Source organism: Lutjanus erythropterus, chromosome 14 (genome assembly GCF_056507025.1).
Source record: "Lutjanus erythropterus isolate fLutEry1 chromosome 14, fLutEry1.hap2, whole genome shotgun sequence".
NCBI classification, from domain to species: domain Eukaryota; kingdom Metazoa; phylum Chordata; class Actinopteri; order Lutjaniformes; family Lutjanidae; genus Lutjanus; species Lutjanus erythropterus.
The window spans coordinates 32,856,439-32,880,431 of NC_139330.1; the positions used below are offsets into that span (position 1 = coordinate 32,856,439).

Here is a 23,993-nt window from a genome sequence, read left to right on the forward strand (position 1 = left end):
TCTTCAGAGTGAAACCTGTTTGAGAGATCAGGTTATAGACAGAGAACAAGTTTTAATATCTACCAAACATTGTTCAGTGATATCACTAAAGTTCACACAAATACAGTACAACTGTAGTATATCCACAATAATATCAAATCAAACATGCTGTGTCTTCTTAGTTTGATATATTCATATAGATATTCGGGCTCTGTCATTGACTGTTCTTATCAAGTCTACATATAATACATATAAGAAAATAGTACTTTACCTTCAAAAGCTGGAACCAACGTCTGATGTTTTGTCCAGCCTGTAGTCAATATGATAAGTGATAGAATCCAGTAGGTTGATGAGAATCTACACTTCCTCTTGAACTGGCATTATCCCCACCCTCCTCACCACAGCTGTAACATCAATTTCTGTGGGTCAGATTACACAGTGAGTGATTTACACATGGAGGGAGGGAGAAAGAGTCAGTTCTGCCTGACTGGTTTGGGAGTTCAGGTATTAAACCTAATGGGGTCGTTAACACCTAGTCAGGCAGAACTGAAGAAACCTCTTGGATGAGAGGCGAAACGTCTTCAAGAACTCTATCAAGTCCAGTTGCCTACTACAAACCTTGATACGAATACCGTGACCTGGATGACTGAGAATATTCACAGACATAATTTGGTCTAGTGCACAATGCAAATGTGTCCACCATAGTTTGCCACTTGCTTATTCCATCACAGCTCCTTGTAGAACTACCACTTTCTACTTTTTGGTCCATGTACTATATCATCCAAAGGTTTTATTGATCTGTCACAAAAGTGTGGCACAGAACAACTTGTATTAACTAAGTATCAACACTATGTACATGCCTCTGAGGTCCTCTCTGCCAGTTTTGTAAGTGCTGTTCAAATATGCACCAGTTGAGTGTTTTCTTGTGGTTTCACATGAATGGAGACTGAGATCATTGCCTGGAATGTCAAAGAGAGAGAAGAAGAGATGGATGAGAAATGTGTTAACCCCTCTGACTCAGGGGCAGAAGGAAACAGAGGAGAGAAGTCTTGGTAGAGGGAGCAGCGGCCAGATGAATAAAGCTCTGTACTTAAAAGACAGAAATATCCATAAAGTCTTAAAGCTTTCAGCCATAACTCCATATCAAACATATCTCAGGTCCATTCACTGATGAAGGCTTTAAGATGTGATCCTTAGAATAAACTACAGCTAATAATTTTTCAAACTAATGTATCCATTACTCAAAGAGGCCTTGGCTCCCTGATGCCTGGAAAAAACAAAAAAAAAAAAAAAAAACATAAACAAAAGCATGGGCAAACCCACACAGTCCATTTTTTTAAATGAATGTAGTGCTGTTTTCTGTCTGAATCTGACAAAGCATGAAACTGGTCTGGAACTCCAAACACCAAGAAGCCCAGAAAGTCCAGTATTGACTGTTAATTTTTTTGTGTTTGGTTATACAATATCAGCAAAGTTTGGTTCTGTATTATCACCTTCTGTAATGATGTAAAGAGCCCAATGGCAAATTTTTGCCCCAAAAGTCCCCAAAGGTTCATCCAGCTGTGGTCTGAACAGCCAATATTACGGGTGTAAATAACAGAAAATAAAGCTCTGAGAACACACAAAAGACTTTGAAGTGATACAGACTGTGTGGTTTCGGCAATCTTATAGGTTTAATGCAAACCACATTGAGTGACATGGATCGAATGAACTTAGATCCAACATTAAGTTTGATGTATGTCGACTATACAATTATCACACCTGAATCGTAGGATACAAGTCAATATACAAGAAAATATCTTAAGCATGTCATCAGTGTGTGTCTACACCTCTATAGTGGTAAATAATGAAGCTGAGCAAGAGCCAAGACCTTGCAATAGTAGTATTTATGTGTATGAAAAAAAATCCAAATAAGAAAAGGAGTAGTCTGAGCACCTGATCATGGTGAGGGAAAAGACACTGACACGGGACGTCGCTTTTGCAAACAAAGCTTTAGTGTGTTCATGTACATGAATGTATGCTAAAATCCCTTGATATACAATTTGTTGTTGATCTGTCGTTGTCCACCAGCACACACTACATTCCTTGGTTAAGAAATGTAGATTGTAGCGGCAGTCAAATTGTGAGATGGCTTTTCTAAATTTCTGCGACCATCAGAATTTTGTCCCAAGCTAGCTTTGGTCGCACGAATGTAAGAATGGTCGTATTTGAAGCTCTCTCAGAGTGGGACATAGGACCATTACCACAGTTTTGGAGACATGAACAAAGATGTCACCACGTTGCTTTCATGTTGGTCATTTCTCATCTGGGACAGGACGGGATGTTGTTGCCGGAACGGATATCGGACACAACCAAGGTGAGAGTTCGAACTTCAATGACCTCTTTTGAGAACTGTATATTTAGTTGTACATAGCCTGTGCCTTTTGCCAGGGAGGCAAACATTTTGGGCTTGAACCGAGCTTTTGTTTTGGTAAACCCTAAATGTGGTTTCATTCTGTTAGCTTTGGCTGCCTGTTTACCTGTTTACATTTCTGTTCTTTTTCTATTCAGTAATATGGTAATTGTTAATCATGAACATGTTTCCTTGTAAAAACAAAATGCTATAATGAGCCTTATATGGAGATAACTTTGCTGATAACACACCTTATACTGGTTCAACAACACAGAAGTTTACTGAGCTTACTGAGGCATGTGTTGTTTAAATAATTAAGGAAAAAAACAACACTTCTTCTTCTTGTGTCTTTTGCAGTAAACTCTTTCACTCTCGTCTCACAGCTGCTTGATTTAACTGTGTGCTTCAATTTTAAGCCTTTCAGTGTAGAATTGATTCTGATAGTCAGTTTGTGAAGGACCTTGTTTAGTCCAAACAGTAAGAACACTTCCACGCACGTTAGTGAATGAGGCCCACTGTCTCTGACCCATCTTACTTTACTGTAAGAACAGTTTGATAATCAGCAATAAGCAGACCTGACTGCATTTGTATCACAGTGCATTTAATATTGTCAGAATAAGACATCACTGACAAGAAAGTTACCAGTAGTCTGCATCTACAGGAAAAATAACCAAAGATAAGTTTCATTAGAGTCCGAAAAGGAATACAGTTCCATCATCGATCAATAAATTTACTTTAACACATTTAGAGACCTAAACACATTAATGTTAAGTGTATGCAGAGGAAAACATAATAGATTCGTCAACTTGCAGATAAACTGTCCTCATTCATTGTGTTCATATCAGGTTTTAATTCAGTCCGTTAATCAAAGACAGACATTCACATTTTTGTCTAGAAACTGATTTTTAATTGGACTTCAAGAAAATGCACAATTTCATGTAAATGTACAGACACTGTGATATAATATTTTATCCATATTGCCAAGCAAACAACAGCTGTTGTAAAGTACCTGCCCTGAATCACATCCTAAAAAACAGCATACCACGAAAAGATTAACAATAAAACTTAATGAGAAGAGGTCACCAGTAAAGTGCCGATCTCTGCCAGGAAGCCCAAAAAGAATATTATTTTTATTATAAATGTACACAAAACCTTTAGGCTGATAGATCCAGTAGTATATGAGATCAGCTATGGACAAATATTCATGCACACACACATGCAACTGATCACATGATCCCCTCCCAGGCTTTTTTTTTTTTTTTAGTTTTACAAAAAATAACAGAAAACAAATCAATGTTTAATTGACAAACATTATTTATAACTAAGAAAAACACCCCATTAAATTAAAACACCACAAAGTTAAGAAAAAAAGCCCTGATCACCTGTTAAGATGTTCTCCCTGTTAAACATACAAACAGTCAAAATAAAGATATAGGAATAAGACGATGTGTTGTCTATAATGAGCTCGATTAATCAAATAATATCTGGTTTGCTTCTGAAACTAAATATATAATAATGATAAGTATTAACTTGCAGCTAACAAACTATAAAAATATACTCTATGTTTGTTGAAGCCATCACAGTGAACAACAACAAGTTGACCAAAACATTTCCCAGCATCCCTTTCTCTACACTCAGGTGTCTTATTGGAGATGACAGTATCTGTCTGGTCTCTATCCTTTCTCTTTGTCTACATTTCTCCTTCTGTTTTTTCTCTCTCTCTCTCTCTCTCTCTCTCTCTCTCTCTCTCTCTCTCTGTCTCTCTCTCTCTCTCTGCCTACATGAAGCTGACTGTGTAAATGTTGTCATCATTCATACTGATGGACTGTTGGTATCATCACTGTCCATTCTGCAACAACACACAGAGGACAAAAGCTTGTCTATGATCCCTTTCCTCATGAAAATATACAGAGTCAAGTCTGCAAGAGGACACAACTGAGAAAAGATGTCAGCCAGGATGGAGAGTGTACTGTAGTCTTTGTCTCCCCATGACAGTAACCAAATGATGGCAGGCAGAAACAGCAGCATGTAAATAAGCAGCACCAGAACCAAAATTGCCACAATCCGTCGTTTTTCATCAGAGGGGACACGGCTGGCAGACAGGGCTTTGAGGGTCCCACCCAGGAAGAATATGAACAGTGGGAGGGGAAAGAAGAGGAAGATGCCAAAGATCAGAAACCTGGTTTCAGGATGAACCCAGAGATACAAAGGGAAGCGAAAAACAAAAGCAAGGACCCAGACCAGGACACAGACCCCCACAGAGATCTTGATGGTTCGTCTGAAGCGGTACCACAGTGGGTGGGCGATGACCAAATACCTGTAATACAAGATGGACACAGAGTCTTTGATGAGTTTCAGAATTATATAGTAATATAATGGTGAGACACAGAAGTAGCTTCACACATACTGGACAGACAGATAGCTACCTTTCCAGGGCGACGCACACCATGAAGCCAACACTGACGACCAGAGAATAAATGTAAATAAAAGCAATGATGTAATTCATCTTTTCACTGAGATTTGGTACCACCCAACCAATCATGCAGCAGACCTGAATGAGGTCAGAGATGAGAAGGTTGATGACGTAGATCGGAGCAACATGATCTTTTCGTATCTGCAGGAAAACATTGATAAAAGTAAGGAAGCAGTTGTAAACATGTTCTGAACTGATCAGGTTTTGAAGATGTCCAATGAAAAACACTTAACTCTAAAATGTGTAGATAGGAGGATAGGAGGTAAGATCACCAATAGGAGAACACGTTATCACATTTATTGCAAGATTGGTCAATAAAAGAAACATGCACTGAATATAGGCTCACATATTACTAACATTAGGATCAAAAATTAAATAATTAGGCTGTTTTTAATGAACACACATAGAAAAACGCAAAGTTCAAAAAAAGACTCTACAGTCGTGTACACAGTGGTTCGTCTCCCTAAACGCAAATATGTTCACAATAGCAGATAATGTTTGCCATGTTTGCTACCTTAGTTTAGCATGTTAGCACAGCAGAGGCTGATGGCACTGCATATAGTTTTGCCTACATAAATAATAATACCTGTCATAAATATGACTTAATGACTTAAATAAATGAAAAGTCAGGAAAAAAATAATTATGATTCAGTCAACATGAATGTTTGTCTTATTTTCTATGACAATCCATCCAATAAGTTGAGAACTTTTAGTAAAAAAACAGAAACATCAGCCTCATGGTGGTGTTAAAGGAAAAGTTAGAGGCTTCATTCTCTAGGGACCATGTTGTAAAAACGACACAGACAACTTTTTTATGGTTTTCTTTGAGTTGTAACAAAATGACGCCTTAAAACTCAACAACCATTAATCTGCATAGGTTTATAGTCCAATAAAGTTCATGTTAATTTTAATTATGTAATAAATTATTCCTTTAAATGTATAGGTCATTACAACACTTTGTCTCAGCCCCCTGACACCTCGACCCCACGTCAGATGAAGATGTGAACAGACAGACTGTACAACAGACACATGACACAGACAGAAAATAAATCAATCTCAGTCAGAATGTACATACCTGACAATAAAGAGCATAGATGGCCACGAGGGTCAGAGGAAGGCTGATACCAATGGTTATGCATGTCATCACAAAATAAATGAATTTATTGTCATAATCATTGTTGAAGGAGGAAAATGTGATGTTGCTGTAATCATAGCTGTTGTTCTGTGAGGTGATGTTCATGTAGAAATCTTCCATTCTTCAGAGTATAACCTGTTTGAGAGATCAGGTTATAGACAGAGAACAAGTTTTTAATATCTACCAAACATTGTTCAGTGACATCACTAAAGTTCATACAAATACAGTACAACTGTAATATATCCACAGTAATATCAAATCAAACATAACACAAGCTGTGTCTTCTTAGTTTGATATATTCATACAAATACTGTTTGCAGTTCTTATCATCTCTACATACGAGGGTAATTCAAAAAGTTCTGAGACAAATTGAAAAAAAAAAAAAATATTTCTGAAAGATAAAAAATTATTTTTCAACATAAGATCCACCTAAAATTCCTTCTTGATAGAATTCTGGAGCTTGTCTAGTCAACCAGGTCACAACCTCCCTCTTCGCTTCAAGTATGGACTGAAATCTTGTTCCTGTCAAATGTTCCTTCAACTTTGGAAATACGTCTCCCTAAACATTTTGCAAAGCTTCAATGATTTCTGTAGGTTTCCATTGAAGTTTTGTTAGAAATTTGAAGTTTGCTCGAACTTCAAATTGGCTCATTTTGGACGGTCAAAAAAGTTGGTTTTGTAATATGTAACCTGGAACATTGAATAACAAAGTTAGAATGCTGTAACTTGTCAAATTTGTTTATAAGTCATCAGTGGTACGATTCAAGGTCATTTTGTTACACTATTTTGACTCATTTTGAATTTATGTCATTTGTCTTAGAACTTTTTGAATGCCCCTCGTACAATGCATATAACAAAATTTTAATTTACCTTCAAAAGCTGGAACCAGCGTCTGATGTTTTGTCCTCTTCATCCAAACAGCCTGTAGTCAATATGACAAGTGATAGATTCAAGTAGGTTGATGAGAATCTACACTTCCTCATGCATTAGCCCCACCCTCTTCACCACAGCTATGTCATCACTTTCAGTGAATGAGATTAAAGATTGAGTGATTTTCACACAGAGGGAGAGAAAGAGAGAGGGACAATGTTCACTAGCCAGTTAAAGCTACTACGGGGAGTTTTTAATTAGTTACGAAACAGTCCAATCAAAAACTGATGTTTCTATATGCCATGCATAAATTAACAAAACTGTTAGCAAGATGACCAGCTATTTATATATTGTTATTCTTAATGCCTGCCACCAGATCCAGATGACATATGTTGATCCTGGATATGGATATTTTGTATTTTTAGCATTATGGTACATAAAAAATTTAAAATCAGCCAATTAAAACTGCACAAGCTGGCTTTATAAGCTTGTGATTGTCCTCTTGTTGTCTTTGGCACTACAAAATCATTCTTCCTGTGTATTTTCACTTCATACTGAAAGGCTGCTGTGCATTAATTGAATGTATTTCTGGTCATTATGTTTGTGTACAGATATTGACTTTAAATGTTTCTTAAATCATCATGTCCACGTGCGAGGCAGCCATCCAATTTCAGGCGTCCTCTGAAATCCAACACAAGCACAATTCATGTACTGTCTATTTTTGCACCAGGAGCAGCATAAAATAACTTTACAGCCATGAAAGTTGTGGAGAGCATGCTGAAATGCATACAAGCTGTGATTTAAAATGAGAGTTGTTCCACCAAATATTGATTTCTGAACTCTTCCCATGTTAAAACATTAGTATTGTGTTGTGTTTTAAAATGAATATTGTGAATAATAATACTTTTCTATATGTTTCAAGGTCTGAAAACACTGCATCTTTTGTTATTTTATATTATTTGTTTCTGCAAATAAATTCTCTGAATGATAATATTTTTGGGTGGAATTTGCAAGAGGTGGCAGTAGTTTACAGAGTGAATCTGTGCACTTGACTTGAACACATCTATAAATTCTCCCACCCTTCTGCTGCAGATATGAAGTTTTTAACTCCAGTGCTCAGTAAATAGCAGGTTGTTGACATTTTTCTGTTGTTTGCTAGAGGACAGAAGGTGACGAGATGCACCATCACACAATGCAAGTCAGTGGAGAGCCACTGATTGTTTTGCTCTCTGGTGTGAGCAGGGCATAAAAACACTCTGCCTCTGTTAGTGGACAGCCTTATCAGAGATCATCTTACAATGGGATCATGACAGCTGTGATGGCCATCAGCTCGTTGATGTTCCATCTCATTAGTACTTGTAGTCATCACCACATTATCACATCAATACTCTGAACTCATGGGTCAGACCACACCCACTTTAAAGCTCGATCTTCATAGTTGTGACATTATGGTATTGAAATCATCTGTCCACAGACAGATATATAAACACCTGAATAAACACTTGTCGACGGTTCTGTGGTGGTTCCGGCTATAGTAGGTTTCTCCAAGACCATATTTTGCCATGATAACACACATGCACACAGATCCTGCATTCATTTGACCTCATCTACACAGAGGAACACTAGGGAGATTTAAAGAGAGAAGTCCATATATTGAGGTGGTTGGTTGTATGGATGGATCAAACAAACAGAACTTTTACTGAAGAGACCAAGGTTTAGTTTCCTGGGTCCCATTTAAAAACCCTGTGGTCAATGTTGACTTACATAACATAAGTTACATGACTTGTAACTTAACCCAGACCATGATCTTTTCTTAAACCAACCAAGTAGTTGTTGTGCCTTTGTTTTGAAAGTTTAGTCAGGTGTTGCATTTTTATTGGAACTAACTTGACTGCAGAGTCCTGCATATGCAAAACTCTCTCTAGAAGGGTACATGCAGCACTGTGGATTGAAGTATGGGAAAACCGACCAGGTTGCTGAGAACTTGTTGGATCAGCCCTTCAAACCCCTAGGTCACTAGGGACACACCCCGTTGGAACTAGTACAAGTTTTAACAGTAAATGATCTCAAGTTTGATGGTTTCATTGGTGATGAGGCAGAAAGTTAAAGGCACAAGTTTTGGTGAGATAAACAAGTCAAAAAGGTCTATAGATTCAGCCCATTGCCAATATATTTGGCCTAGTGCACAACACAAATTGACCTAATGCTTTTCACTTTTTGGTCCATGCATTTTGGTTTAAGCTGAACATCAAACTTTAGTTTGCAATCCATCAATTACATCATCCAAAGGATTTATCTGTCATTCTGTGCAGATGCCTTGGGTGTCCTCTCTCCCAAAATTTTTAAGTGCTGTTCAAATATTCATCAATTGAGTGTTTCCTTGTGGTTTCTCACAAATGGAGATAGAAATCTTGGCCTGGAATATGAAAAAGAGAGAGAAAAAGAGATGGAGAAGTGTGTGTTAACCTTTAACTGACTCAGGAGAAGGAAAGAGAGGAGAGGGATGTTGTGCACAGAGAGAGAGAACACTGTGAGATTAATACTGTATGTTTATGACCTTGGTCAAAACTATCTGTAGCTGATCATGATAGCTGACTTAAGTAACTGTGTGATTCGGTTTCGACTCAAAGAGATGTGCTTGAGCTCTCACCTCTCCCTCCCTCACTCTCTCTAAAACGAAATACAGGAAACCTTGGAGACTTTCCAAAAAGTGAAGCTTCACAATATGAAGAGCCTCAATGGGTATAAAAGAAAGTTCCAAAGGTTTTCTATTCAGGATGTTGCTGGCCGGACCAGCGTATGGTTTGCTGTACTGAACCTGTCTAACGTTACAATAAATTTCTTTCTCTCTGAATTCTGGCAGACTTTAGAAAGAAATTCATGTTTTGGAGAACCTGACAACTTTTGGCCCATCTGGAGGTTTTTTCATTCTAATACCACTATTACTACTACCAATGACAACAACAAAAACAACAATAATAACACTGCATGAATGTCTGATTCTGTTTGCATACACAATGCAACAACTGCCTCTACTGCTCTCTCATGATACTTCCCTGCAACCGTATTTCCTTATATAGATAAAAGGGGATGTGGCTGTGTGACTGCAGACTGCAGGCACAGGCCTGTCAGTTTAGAATGACTTTGATTCACTAACATCTGTACGCTGGTCAGAAGAAAAGCATTTCATAATTGCAAGTTTGCATAGGAACTTATTTTGTGTACACAGTAAAATCATTTCCAGGCACATGTTAGTGAATGACGCCCACTGTCTCTGACACTTCTTGATTTACTGTGAGAAGTTTGATAATCATCAATAAGCAGGCCTGATTGTATCTGTACAACGATGAATTTTGAACACTGTCAAGATAAAACATCACCGACAAGAAAGTTACCAGTAATGTGTATCTACAGGAAAAACAACCAAAGATAAGTTTCATTAGACTCTGAAAAGGAACACAGTTTCATCAATGGATCAATAACCTTAATTTAACGTAAACTAAATCTAAATGCAAAAATGTTAATGTATGCTCAAGTGTGAAGCCACCATGATGTTTTTTTCATATTACAGCTCCTGATAACAGATTTGTCAACCAGCAGAGAAATTGTTAATTCTCATTCATTGTGTTCATATGAGGTTTTAATTCAGTCAGTTAGTCAAAGACAGATCACATTTTTGTCTAGAAGACAGATTTTTAATTGGATTTCAAGAAAATATATAATTTCATGTAAATGTACATACACTATGATATAAGATTTTATCCATATCCAAACAACAGTTGTTGCAAAACACCTGCTCTGAATCACATCTTAAAAACTAGCATGTTCTTAAAAGATAGAAAATGTAACTGGAAGACGTCACTCAGTAAAGTTCAGATCTCTGCCAGGAAACCCAAAAAGATTTTTTTTTTAATTCTATTCTGATGTGTCCAGTAGTATGTGAGATTACCTGGGACAAACAACAGTCAACATAAATATTTACTAAACAAAAATATCCAGTTTGCTTCTGTAAACATCAACTTATAGTTCACAAACTGATGAAAAACAAACTGTATTTACATTTGTTGAAGGCATCACAGTGAACCAGAACAAGCTGACTAAAACATTTCCCAGCATGCTTTTATCTACACTCAGGTGTCTTATTGGAGATCATATCAGTAGATGACAGTATCTGTCTGGTCTGTTTTTTCTATTTGTCTACATTTCTCCTTCTGTTTTCTCTCCTTTCTCTCTCTCTCTCTCTCTCTCTCTCTCTCTCTCTCTCTCTCTCTCTCTCTCTCTCTCTCTCTTCTCTCTCTCTCTCTCTCTCTCTCTCTGCCTACATGAAGCTGACTGTGTGAATGTTGTCATCATTCACACTGATGGACTGTTGGTATCATCACTGTCCATTCTGCAACAACACACAGAGGACAAACACTTGTCTACGATCCCTTTCCTCATGAAAACATACAGAGTTGAGTCTGCAAGAGGACTCAACTGAATAATTATTAAAGACAGGCTGTAGAGTGTAACATTAAATGCATTTCCCAGTGACAGGAACGAAATGATGACAGGCAGGAACAGCAGTGTGTAAATCAGCAGCACCAGAACCAAAACTGCCACAATCCGTCGTTTTTCATCAGAAGGGACACGGCTGGCAGACAGGGCTTTGAGGGTCCCACCCAGGAAGAATATGAACAGTGGGAGGGGAAGGAACAAGAGTACACCGTATATGATTAGGAAGATCTCAGGAGCAACTGAGAAGATGAAAATGATGACAAAGACAAGAGGCAGGACCCAGACCAGGACACAGACCACCACAGAGATCTTGATGGTTCGTTTGAAGTGGTACCACAGTGGGTGGGCGATGCCCAAATACCTGTAATACAAGATGGACACATAGTCTTTGATGAGTTTCAGAATTATATAGTAATATAATGGTGAGACACAGAAGTAGCTTCACACATACTGGACAGACAGATAGCTACCTTTCCAGGGCGATGCACACCATGAAGCAAACACTGACCATCAGACAATAGACGTAACTAGAAATGAAGATGTTATGTGTCAAGGGATTGCGAACTGGTGCAAGCCTAATTGCCAAGCAGCAGAGCTGAATGATGTCAGAGATGAGAAGGTTGATGACGTAGATCGGAGCAACATGATCTTTTCGTATCTGCAGAAAAACATTGATAAAAGTAAACAAAGAGTTGTAAACATGTTCTGAACTCCACCTCCTCCCACAAATGTCTTCTTGATCCACCCAGCAGTTGTAGTCAGAGACATTTATGCATTTTTCATCAAATTCTCCTTTGTGATGTCAGAAATATCAGATATGACACACTGGCTAATCAGGTGTGGAAGTCGTCCAATGAAAAACACTTATCTCCAAAATGTGGAGATAAGAGGATAGGAGGGAGAATCACACAAATAATTAAACACGCTATCACAGGTTAATCATGTTTCCACTGGATTTACTGAAGTCACTCAATTTGTCAGTTTGCAGAGAAAATTTATTTCTAGCTCTGAAGATTTTAAATATAAAACAAATGGGTTTACAAGATTGTAGGGTAAAACAAACATGCAAGCATGAAATATAGATTTATATATTCCTAACATTTGTGTATTAGGAACAAAACTGAAATAATTAGGCTGTTATTAATGAATATTAATGTGTAAACAACGTCAACAATCTCATGGTGGTCTTAAAAGAAAAGTTAGAGGCTTCATCCTCTGAGGGCCATGAATGTCTACAAGATTTGTCCTTGAGCACAAATAATGTATTAATGTACTAATGTGTTTATAGTACATTCAGTTTCATGTTAATTTTAATTATGTAATAAATTATTCCTTTAAATGTATAGGTCATTACAACACTTTGTCTCAGCCCCCTGACACCTCGACCCCAAGTCAGATGAAGATGTGAACAGACAGACTGTACGACAGACACATGACACAGACAGTAAATAAATCAATCTCAGTCATAATGTACATACCTGACAATAAAGAGCATAGATGGCCACGAGGGTCAGAGGAAGGCTGATGCAAATGATTACAACTGTCACCACATCAAGGATGAATGTAACCTCTTCTGAGAGACCATCATCATAGACATCATAGTCGTCCGTCATGTTCCAGTAATCATAGCTGTTGTCCTGTGAGGTGATGTTCATGTAGAAATCTTCCATTCTTCAGAGTGAAACCTGTTTGAGAGATCAGGTTATAGACAGAGAACAAGTTTTAATATCTACCCCACATTGTTCACTGATATCACTAAAGTTCACACAAATACAGTACAACTGTAGTATATCCACAGTAATATCAAATCAAACATGCTGTGTCTTCTCAGTCTTATATATTCATATAAATACTTTGGCACTTTCAATATCATGACTATTTACAGTTGTTATCATCTCTACATATAATACATATAAGAAAAATAGTAATGTCACAAACTTTACCTTCAGAAGCTGCAAGAGCACACCTAGACGAGTTCTCTACAACATCTGATGTTTTGTCCTTTTCATGCAAACAGTCTGCAGTCAATATGACAAGTAATAACATGTTAATGAGAATATGCACCTCCTCTTTTGAAAAAATGAAAAGGCATGAATATACATGGCATGACCTGTGAGGCGGATTAAATTTTGATTGATTTAAACACACACACACACACACACACACACAGAGAGAGAGAGAGAGGGAGAGGCAGCGAGAAAGAAAGAATGTTGATGAGCTTGTTAAAGCAGCTACAGGGAGTTTTTACCTGGTTATAAAGCAGTCATTATAATTTATAATGAAGAAACATTCATAATGTGTCTACATGCCACACATGTAGTGATCGACTTTCTCTAAAAAAGTGACAAAGCAGCAGGTCAGATTAAGTATCAGTGACTCCCAGAATCATTGTGTGCAATAGTCCTCTTACCGTCCTCCCTCCCTCTGTCTCCCTGTCAGTCACACACACACACACACACACACACACACACACACACACACACACACACTGGCTGCAGTGGTGAACAGAGAAGTGCTTCCAGTGCTCTGTCTCTGTCTCTGTCACTGTTATATCCTGAAAAGAGGAGATATTAATAATGGCACTCAGACACAATGCTTCCTCTTTGGCAGCTTGACCGAAACTGAGGCATCGTAGCAAGAACTGCCCCTTTCGGACCTCACAGGCATGACTAATCAATCACAGGTTTCTTATCTCAAAGGATCAAAAAGTCAATCACGGATTAACTCTTTACAGGTTGGTATATTTACACCTTTTTAAACGCTTTTATATATTTTTTTTAAACCATATTAACTATTTTTGAGCATTTTAACCCCTCTTGCAGGACTTTTTACAATTTAATCATTTTAATCCGCAGTTATTACATTTTTTCCATTTATAGCCATGAACTATAATTAATAAAAACATGAAGAGGATGAGAGAGAAAAAAGCAACAGACTTCGTATCTGAGCAGAAATCACTTTTGTATTACTTTCCAGACATGGCAACCTGCTCTCCTGACACTGGTTGTGATTTGTGTCTCCTCCTCAGTCTTTTCTCCAAGAACCTCTGAAGAGTTTTTATTTCAGGCGGCAAAAGAAATCAGTAATGGCTGAGTTTTATTTTCATTTTCATATCAAGAATCATGGAAAGTCACTAGTATTGGTATTGATTACTAAATTTCTGGTTTTGTGATATTCCTAGTAACCTTTTTTAATAATCATACATAGCCATTTTATGGTGTCTAAAAAGCTTTTGCTGCTGTCGCTGTCCACAGCGGGAACAACTGGGGGCATGCTGTAAGCCATCTGCGTAAGGGTTAGCACATGATATTTTGTCATGGCTGACAGAGTCAGACAAGCTAGGCTGCCATATCACAACAGACGACAGGACTTTAATGAGTCATAGTTTTCTACACTATGTGTATGTTTAATAAATTTTTTACATTGCAGATTGTACAGTTCATTCTGTCTCACACAGAAATATAGAGAGATTGAATATCATCTGTAACATCTGCACACTGACACAAGGTGGGCCTATGTTCTACACATAAATGAACAAAACTCAGTAACAATGATATAAATGTTACCAAATGAATGAATACTGTAATATTATTGTTAAATGATGCATATTTTGAGCATAGAACCACAAAAGTTATTCTGTAAAATGTGATGTATTTTAAATATGCTGCAGGCCTGATTTCAGGCATAGAGCAGTTTTAAATTCACATGATACTAAAGTCAACACATCATGCTGATGAAGCTGGTAATAGTTTTAAAGGGATACATCAGTTAATCAGTTTTAAGTAAAACAATCAGATATATTTAGAAGCTGTCTTACCTGCACGGTGAGTGTCCAGCTCATGGGCGTCTTCCCTCAGCAGGTGTCCCTCGTCCATCAGTGGTTGACTGAGGGTCATTTTTCAGGCTCTACATTTTTCCACAACAGTCCAGTAAATCCAAGAAAACAACTTCCACTTTCCAACAAATTCCTCCAGAGAGATTCTGCAGGATGGTTAGAAATCTGTCCACAGTTTGTGTTTGCAGCAGGTCAACAGGTCAACTCTGTCACAGTGAAAAGAGAGAAATCAGAATGATCTGCTGACCCTTGGTTTCCAGGGCAACTTACTGAAGTTTGTGTGCACCTATGAGTGAGACAAACAAAGAGAGACATCAGATTAATTTTTTTGTAACTATTTCATGCTAATTTAATGCATAAGCAGTGAGCCAGAGATGGCAGCAACACAACAAATGGTGGCAACATACTGTCTGTCAGGAGAGACACACAAAAGGAAACTGAAAACAAGAATATAAATGTGACACAAATGATCCAACTCTGAGATGTGACTCACACAGGACAAGACAAGTTTGTTTTGACAGACTGTTGATGTAAAGCTGCTGAAATATGTTCACTCTCTAACACATTCATTATCTTTAACATAAGGCATCCTAAAATCTACCTTAAAAATATTTTGGGAAAATTTGTTCAAATCATCTTTATTTGATATATTTTATGACAACAAAAAATGATTGTGCACCATGTGTCAGTCCCTTCCACACTCCAAAACCTGCTTTTTCAAACATGTTTCTTCACAAACAGACTGACACATGCTGTAAAAACATTCATGAAGCTCCTCCTATTGTGGGGCATCTTTTTCAGTGAACAGCTGTGTGTAATAAAACAGACACCTGACAGTAAAAAAAAACACCAACAAAGGAGAGAAACTACATTCATTCAGCGATATAAGCAGTCATAGAAATTCAACTCAGCAGGAACACGGTTTGACTTGCGCAGCCAAAAATGTAAGTACAAAAGCACAGTGTCTGTAATAGTGTCATTTACTCACCCTGTAAACAGCGCTGTTGGCTCCTCCATGGTGCTGCTGCACACAGGTTTACAAGCAAACATGAAGATAAATCCATTTTTTAATCCCATAAGTTTAAAAAACGAACTCTGAGGTCTCATCTGGTCCATCAGCACATTCATTATTGTTTCATAAATCACTGCTGCAGGGGGGCTGAGAGACAGGAGGAAAAATAAATCCACTTTTTCATCTCAAAAGTTTCAAAAACAAATGGTCTCATCTGGCAGGTCCACAGCTCCATGATTTCTTTGTTGTTGCTAGAGAAAGTTGAAGCAGGGGTGAAGATAAATCCTCTTTTTAATCCCAAAAGTGTGAATTATACACTCTGAGCTCCTATTCTGCCAGTAAAGTAGCCAGCATCACAGCCATTTGGGTGTTTTTTTTTTTTCCTGCAGAAGCTCCACTCAGCCACCGACCCTCTCCTGCAGAGCTCCCCGACTCTGAGCAGCTGTTAGTCAGCTCTGGTTCTGGACCCGGTGCTCTCGGCCCTTGGCAAAGCTCTGTGATACACATGAATGAACACAACTGAAGGTGAAGTCAAAAGTAACTGAGTGAGCTGACAAACTCCTGGGTTGAGGATGTTGCTCATTAGGCTCTTTTCTCTTTATTATAATGCTGTTTTACAGCAATGTTCCCTGCAGTAGCGTCCATCATTGATTCAGGGTCTAACTGAAGGAATGTGCACAGGCAGCTGCACTAGTAAGAGGAGTCCCCCAGGTCCTAAAAGACCTGTGATTGCTTTAAGTCTACCATCACAGGCCAGATTCTCTAAATGCTGCAAACAGCCATAGAGGAGGTGCAGAAGTCTGGTTCTCTCTCAGAACACCTGACTTACAATAAGCTGAAAGGTTTTTAGGAAAATATTTCTCAATTATTCCAAAATAATGTTGCCTAGTGGAGCTTTAACTGTTGTATGAAAGCAGTATCACACATGAGGGAGTGCTGTTGGACTGAATATCATCACAGCTGTGATTAACTATCTATCTACGAATCACAGCTGTGATGAAATCCAGTCCAACAGCACCCACTCATGTGAGATATTGCTGAATTTATCAACTAGCAGAGAAACTGTCTTCATATCAGGTTTTAATTCAGTGAGCTAGTCAAAGACAAACATTCACATTTTTGTCTAAAAACTGAATTTTAATTGAATTTCAAGGAAATATAATTTCATATAAATGTACATACACTGACATAAGAGCTTATCCATATTGCCAAGCAAACAACAGCTGTTGCAAAATACCTGCTCTGGATCACATCCTACAAACTAGCATGTTACTAAATGGTCAAAAACAAAACTAAATTAGAAGAGGTCACTCAATAGAGTGCAGATATCTGCCAGGAAACCCAAAAAGAATATTCTTTTTATTCTAAATGTAAATTTTAGGCTGATGGATCCAGTGGTATGTGAAATTAGCTGTGGACCAATAGTCAGATATTAATGGACAGACATGCAGCCGATCACATGATCCTCTGCAGGCTTATGTCTGGCCGAGATAACAAAAGCAGTATGTAATTTACGTTCTCATTTTTACCAAAAAGAACAAAAAGCAAAACAGTTTTGGATGAACATATATCACTTATAATTAAGAAGACCAATAAAGAAAAAGTCCCAATGACCTGTTAAGATGCTCTCCCTGTTAAACATACAAACAAGTTTTAGGAATAAGAGGATGTGCTAACTATAATGAGCTCAGTTAATGTTTTTTTCTGTGTGATAATAATGACACATCAACATTTAACAAACTAATAAAAAACATGTTATCACAGTGAACCAGAACAAATTGACCAAAACATATACCAGCATCCTTTTATCTACAGTCAGGTGTCTTATTGGAGATCATATCAGTAGATGACAGTATCTGTCTGCTCTCTGTCTTTTCTATTTGTCTACATTTCTCCTTCTGTTTTCTCTCCTTTCTCTCTCTCTCTCTCTCTCTCTCTCTCTCTCTCTCTCTCTCTCTCTCTCTCTCTCTTTCTCTGCCTACATGAAGCTGACTGTGTAAATGTTGTCATCATTCATACTGATGAACTGTTGGTATCATCACTGTCCATTCTGCAACAACACACAGAGGACAAAAGTTTGTCTATGGCCCCTTTCCTCATGAAAACATAAAGAGTCGAGTCTGCAAGAGGACTCAACTGAATAAAAATTGAAGACAGGCTGTAGAGTGTAATGTTAAATAGATTTCCCAGTGACAGGAGCAAAATGATGGTGGGCAAGAACAGCAGTGTGTAAATCAGCAGCACCAGAACCAAAACTCCCACAATCCTTCGTTTTTCTTCAGAGGGAATGTGGGTGGTAGACAGGACTTTGAGGGTTGCACCCAGGAAGAATATGAACAGTGGGAGGGGAAGGAAGAAGAGGACACCAAAGATGATTAGCACAATATCAGAATCAACTAAGAAAAAGAAAATTATGACAAAGACAAGAGGAACAGTCCAGACCAGGACACAGACCACCACAGAGATCTTGATGGTTCGTCTGAAGCGGTACCACAGTGGGTGGACGATGACCAAATACCTGTAATACAAGATGGACACATAGTCTTTGATGAGCTTCAGAATTATATAGTAATATAATGGTGAGACACAGAAGTAGCTTCACATATACTGGACAGACAGATAGCTACCTTTCCAGGGCGATGCACACCATGAAGCCAACACTGACCACCAGACAATAGACGTAACTAGAAATAAAGATGTCATACGTCAAGGGATTGCGAACTGGTGCCACCCTAACTGTCAAGCAGCAGAGCTGAATGAGGTCAGAGATGAGAAGGTTGATGACGTAGATCGGAGCAACATGATCTTTTCGTACCTGCAGAAAAACATTGATAAAAGTAAACAAAGAGTTGTAAACATGTTCTGAACTCCACCTCCTCCCACATATGTCTTCTTGATCCACTCATCAGTTGTAGTCAGAGACATTTATGCCAGTCCATCCAGACATTTCTTAAAAAAAAAAAAGAAAGATCAGCCTTTGAGTAATAATAAATAATGTAGAAAAAATGGCCGCTTAAAACTCAACAACCATTAACCTGCATGTGTTTTTAATCCAATAATCTTTGTGTTAATTTTAATTATGGAGTAAATTATTCCTTTTTTATAGGTCATTACAACACTTTGTCTCAGCCCCCTGACACCTCGACCCCAAGTCAGATGAAGATGACACAGACAAAAATTATTATTATTATTATTATTAATTAATTAAAATAAATTTATAAATAAATCAATCTCAGTCATAATGTACATACCTGAGAATAAAGAGCATAGATGGCCACGAGGGTCAGAGGAAGGCTGATGCAAATGGTTACAATTGTCACCACATCAAGGATGAATGCAGCCTTTTCCCAGTAATCTTCATAGTCGTCTTTCATGTTGCTGTAATCATAATCGGTCGTCATGTTCCAGTAATCATAGCTGTTGTTCTGTGAGGTGGTGTTCATGTAGAAATCTTCCATTCTTCAGAGAGTAACCTGTTTGAGAGATCAAGTTCTGGACAAAGAGCAAGTTTTTAATATCTACCACACACTGTCTTATATATCCACATATAATACATATAAGAAAAATAGTAGTGTCACAAACTTTACCTTCAGAACCTGCAAGAGCACACCTAGACGAGTTCTCTACAACATCTGATGTTTTGTCCTTTTATCCAAACAGTCTGCAGTCAATATGACAAGCAATAACATGTTGATGAGAATCTGTACCTCCTCTTTTGAAAAAATGAAAAGGCATGAATATACACGGCATGACCTGTGAGGCGGATTAAATTTCAAGTGATTTAAACACACACACACACACACACACACACACAGAGAGAGAGAGAGAGAGAGAGAGAGAGAGAGAGAGAGAGAGGGAGAGGCAGCGAGAAAGAAAGAATGTTGACTAGTTACTTAAAGCAGCTACAGGGAGTTTTTACCTGGTTATAAAGCAGTCATTATAATTTATAATGAAGAAACATTCATAATGTGTCTACATGCCACACATGTAGTGATCGATTTTCTCTAAAAAAGTGACAAAGCAGCAGGTCAGATTAAGTATCAGTGACTCCCAGAATCATTGTGTGCAATAGTCCTCTTACCGTCCTCCCTCCCTCTGTCTCCCTGTCAGTCACACACACACACACACACACACACACACACACACACACACACACACACGCTGGCTGCAGTGGTGAACAGAGAAGTGCTTCCAGTGCTCTGTCTCTGTCTCTGTCACTGTTATATCCTGAAAAGAGGAGATATTAATAATGACGCTTCCTTTCTGGCAGGTTGACCAAGACAGTATATTATTTTCAGAATTATTTACAAAGTTACAGAATTTCTTTAAATGCAACATATCAGTAACAATAACTTAACAATCAAAATAACAAAAATCAATTTATGACATCAGCTTGGGTGATTGGTGATCAAAGCACAAAGAAACGGGTTAAATCTTGAAAATCTGCACTCTGTTCTTTTTCTACTCTGTGCAGCTGAACATCAGGCTAAAATGTACAGCAAAGACCTACAGATGTGTTCTGTTTAAATTAACTGTTAAAACATGAAGGGAAAACAAGGGAGAAGATGAGAGAGAAAAAAGCAACAGACCTCATATCTGAGCAGAAATCACTTTCGCATTACTTTCCAGACATGGCAACCTGCTCTCCTGACACTGATTGTGATTTGTGTCGGGCTCAGTAAATTTCCCCCTCAGTCTTTTGTCCAAAAAGTTTTCGTCTTTTCTGTTGGTATCAATTTAGGTATGGAGAATCATCGAAAAGTCACTAGTATTGGTATCGATTACTAAATTTCTGTTATCGTGACATTCCTAGTAACCATTTTAGATAATTATCTATAGCCAGGATAATAGCCACAGTAAATGGCAGTTGACACACAGGAGAAGCAGAGACTTATTTTGGTCTGATTGGTTGAAGTTAACCCATGTTAGACATGATAGACAGGTTGTCCATCCCGTCACCTGGCAAGTGTTTTTTGAAAGTGCCTGCCCTTTTCCAAACAGTTTCCAAGGACAACTTCTCAGATGGTTCTGTGCAACAAACCATGTGGCGTGTCAGGTTAAGAAATATAAGTCAGTGAGATGCCAAATGCGTTCCTGTGTGTGTGTGTGTGTGTTCTACTTTCACCTACCTGTCGGCTCCTCAATCCCTCACCTGGCTCCTTCTCGCTTCTGCTGCCTCGTCCGCCTGCTCCCCTGACCCCTAACCTCGTTGGCTGCATGTCCTGTAAGCCCCTCTCTGATACCTCTGCCTGTGAATGAACTGAACTATTCGGATCCGAGGGTACACGTCCCCACCCTTGGTCCCGCTTCCGGGTTCAATTCGACCCATTCCCCGAGCCTGGGACTCAGAGACAGTGTGTGGGCTCTGAGCCCAAAGAACAAACTGTTGCCTGTGTTTCTTTATCTGCCCAAGTGAGCCAGGAGCTGGCTGACTAATTTTACCATGCATTCTGCCTCACACGGAAATATAGTGAGATTGAATATTATCGGTAAAATTTGATGTATTTTAAACATGTTGCAACTGTCCCCAGAGTTGAGGTCAGAGGGTCACCAGGCCTGATTTCAGACATAAAGCAGTTTTAAATTCATGATACAAACGTCCAGCTCATGGGCGGCTTCCCTCAGCAGGTGTCCCTCGTCCATCAGTGGTCGACTGAGGGTCATTTTTCAGGCTCTGCAGTTTTCCACAACAGTCCAGTAAATCCAAGAATTCAGTTGTTCCAACAGCTTCCGCTTTCCAGTCGATTCCTTCTAGAGAGATTCTCCAGGAGGGTTAGAAATCTGTCCACAGTTTGTTTGCAGCAGGTCAACTCACAAAACTCACAGTGAAAAGAGAGAAATCAGATCTGCAGACTCTTGTATATAACACACATTTCCATGATGACTATTGGTTCATTGTGAGACAAAGAAACAGACATTAGATTAATTTTTTTCGAATTTTTGATTTGTCTGATTTGTTTCCATTCATTATAGTAGAGATGCTCATTAGCTGTCTGTTTTGAATGGTGCTGGGATTGCTGATGGTCTATGCCCAAGTGGGAGGTCAGCAGTGTTCTTCAATGGTTTGTTTCAAGATGGCTGTTTTGTTTCTTAGTTTTTCATTTGCTATTATATGTATTTTGTTTTGAATCAAGTGTAAGGTTTTCATTTATGCTATTTAACTAACTCTGTTCAGGTGCCACAGATGAAAACAAGCTTTTGGTTATTGTGCACTGCTAAATAAACAATAAATAGCTAAATAATCCGACAAGAAGAGTGATTAAATAAGAAATCACACACATATCAGCATGTTCGACCTGCTGAGCACCAGGTGGCAGACAGACACAGTGAGGGACGAGCTGGTGAACACAGTGGAGCATTGAGCAGAGACAAACTTGTCTTCAGATGTGGCTGGATAATATAATGCTTTGTTTCAAGCATTCTGAACCATTCAATGGTCATATTTTAATTATGAGGTTAACTGCAACAAAATTTCCCAGCAGTTTCTAGAAATTTTAACCCCCCATGGCACAGTGTTGCCTCGAGGTAACGTACCCATCTTTGGCCCTTTACACACACACTGTGTACCTTCAATTAATGTGCAATACTTTAAAAAAGAGGCAGAACCTGAAGTAAACTGATGGGTACTTTGTGACAGGACGCAACAAAAATGATCTGAAAATGTGTTCTGTCAGTCTGAGTAAAGTTTAATTTTTAATTGTTTAATGTGCTTTATTTGATAATTAATTGATGGAAAAGTAGTGATATTATGTATTTAGGTTCATAAACTGTTCGACCAATGTAACATTGGGTGCAAAATGCATTGATAACATTTTTTTTATTCAGCAGTGAGCCAAAGATGGCAGCAACACAACAAATGTTGGCAACATACTATATGTCAGAAAAGACACACACCAGGAAACAAACAAGAATTTAAATGTGGCACAAATGATCAAACACTGAAATGTGACTCACTGTCTTGTTTTAAAGAGGGTTATGATAGTTTGCTTTGATGTAAAGCTGCTGAAATATGTTCACACTCTCTAACACATTCATTCCTACAGTCTGTCTCACAAAGATACAGAGCTGTGTGACGGAAACATCCAGATAAACAAACTTATTTAAAAAGTTCATTTTCAATGGTTTTCAATTTCTAATGGCAAACATTTTAAACAGGTGAGGTAACTGAATATTTTCCATTACTACTGTAATACATTAACCCATACTATTATGGCACAGTGTTTCTTTAGGATAAAATTGAACCTAAAGGAATATTTTTGGAAAATTTCTTCAAATTATTTTTTCAGAAAAAACATTGATGTGTGCCATGTGTCCGTCACTTCCACACTCCAAAACCTGCTTTTTCAAACATGTTTCTTCACAAACAGACTGACACATGCTGTGAAAATATTAATAAAGCTCCTTCTATTGTAGGTGTTTTTTTTCAGTGACTACAGAAAATGTTTTTTCTCACACCGTTATTTCTGTGGCCTAAAACACTGTAGCTCCCCCTACCTATGACTACACTGAATTACACTTTCATAACACATTTTACTCCACCAATATTTCTGGGGTTCCCTTGATAGTTAAAAATGAACACCACAAGATCTTTAATACTATATTGATCGTACTGATTACAGGAAGAAACATTTCCACACAGGTCTACATCATCTGAAGCAAACATGCCACCAAAGTAACTGTCAGCAGACTTATTTCACTGCTGCACTATACATGGAAACATACAGATAAATGTTTGTGACACAAAGTAGCTGGTCTGATATAACATGTAGTACACAGAGTGTGAGACAGAGATAGTGTTGA

At 38.2% G+C, this 23,993-nt stretch overlaps 3 protein-coding genes across 3 annotated transcripts; all 3 read right to left on the bottom strand.

Annotated features, from left to right (window-relative positions):
- Positions 1-4,126: 4,126 nt before the first annotated feature.
- On the bottom strand, positions 4,127-6,099 carry LOC146315772 (G-protein coupled receptor 4-like). Its single transcript, XM_084736153.1, has 3 exons — positions 5,920-6,099; positions 4,798-4,985; positions 4,127-4,688 (listed from the first exon to the last, which is right to left on the bottom strand). Exons 1-3 carry the CDS (start codon positions 6,097-6,099, stop codon positions 4,184-4,186), a joined length of 873 nt encoding a protein of 290 aa, XP_084592279.1. The 3' UTR covers positions 4,127-4,183.
- Positions 6,100-11,135: 5,036 nt separating this feature from the next.
- On the bottom strand, positions 11,136-13,404 carry LOC146315773 (uncharacterized). The gene is made up of 4 exons (XM_084736137.1): positions 13,290-13,404; positions 12,825-13,031; positions 11,817-12,004; positions 11,136-11,707 (listed from the first exon to the last, which is right to left on the bottom strand). The coding sequence occupies exons 2-4, from the start codon at positions 13,014-13,016 to the stop codon at positions 11,203-11,205; spliced, it is 885 nt and encodes a 294-aa protein (XP_084592263.1). The 5' UTR covers positions 13,017-13,031; positions 13,290-13,404; the 3' UTR covers positions 11,136-11,202.
- Positions 13,405-17,785: 4,381 nt separating this feature from the next.
- Positions 17,786-19,651, bottom strand: LOC146315774 (uncharacterized). Its single transcript, XM_084736059.1, has 3 exons — positions 19,445-19,651; positions 18,821-19,008; positions 17,786-18,711 (listed from the first exon to the last, which is right to left on the bottom strand). The coding sequence occupies exons 1-3, from the start codon at positions 19,649-19,651 to the stop codon at positions 18,207-18,209; spliced, it is 900 nt and encodes a 299-aa protein (XP_084592185.1). The 3' UTR covers positions 17,786-18,206.
- Positions 19,652-23,993: the final 4,342 nt, after the last annotated feature.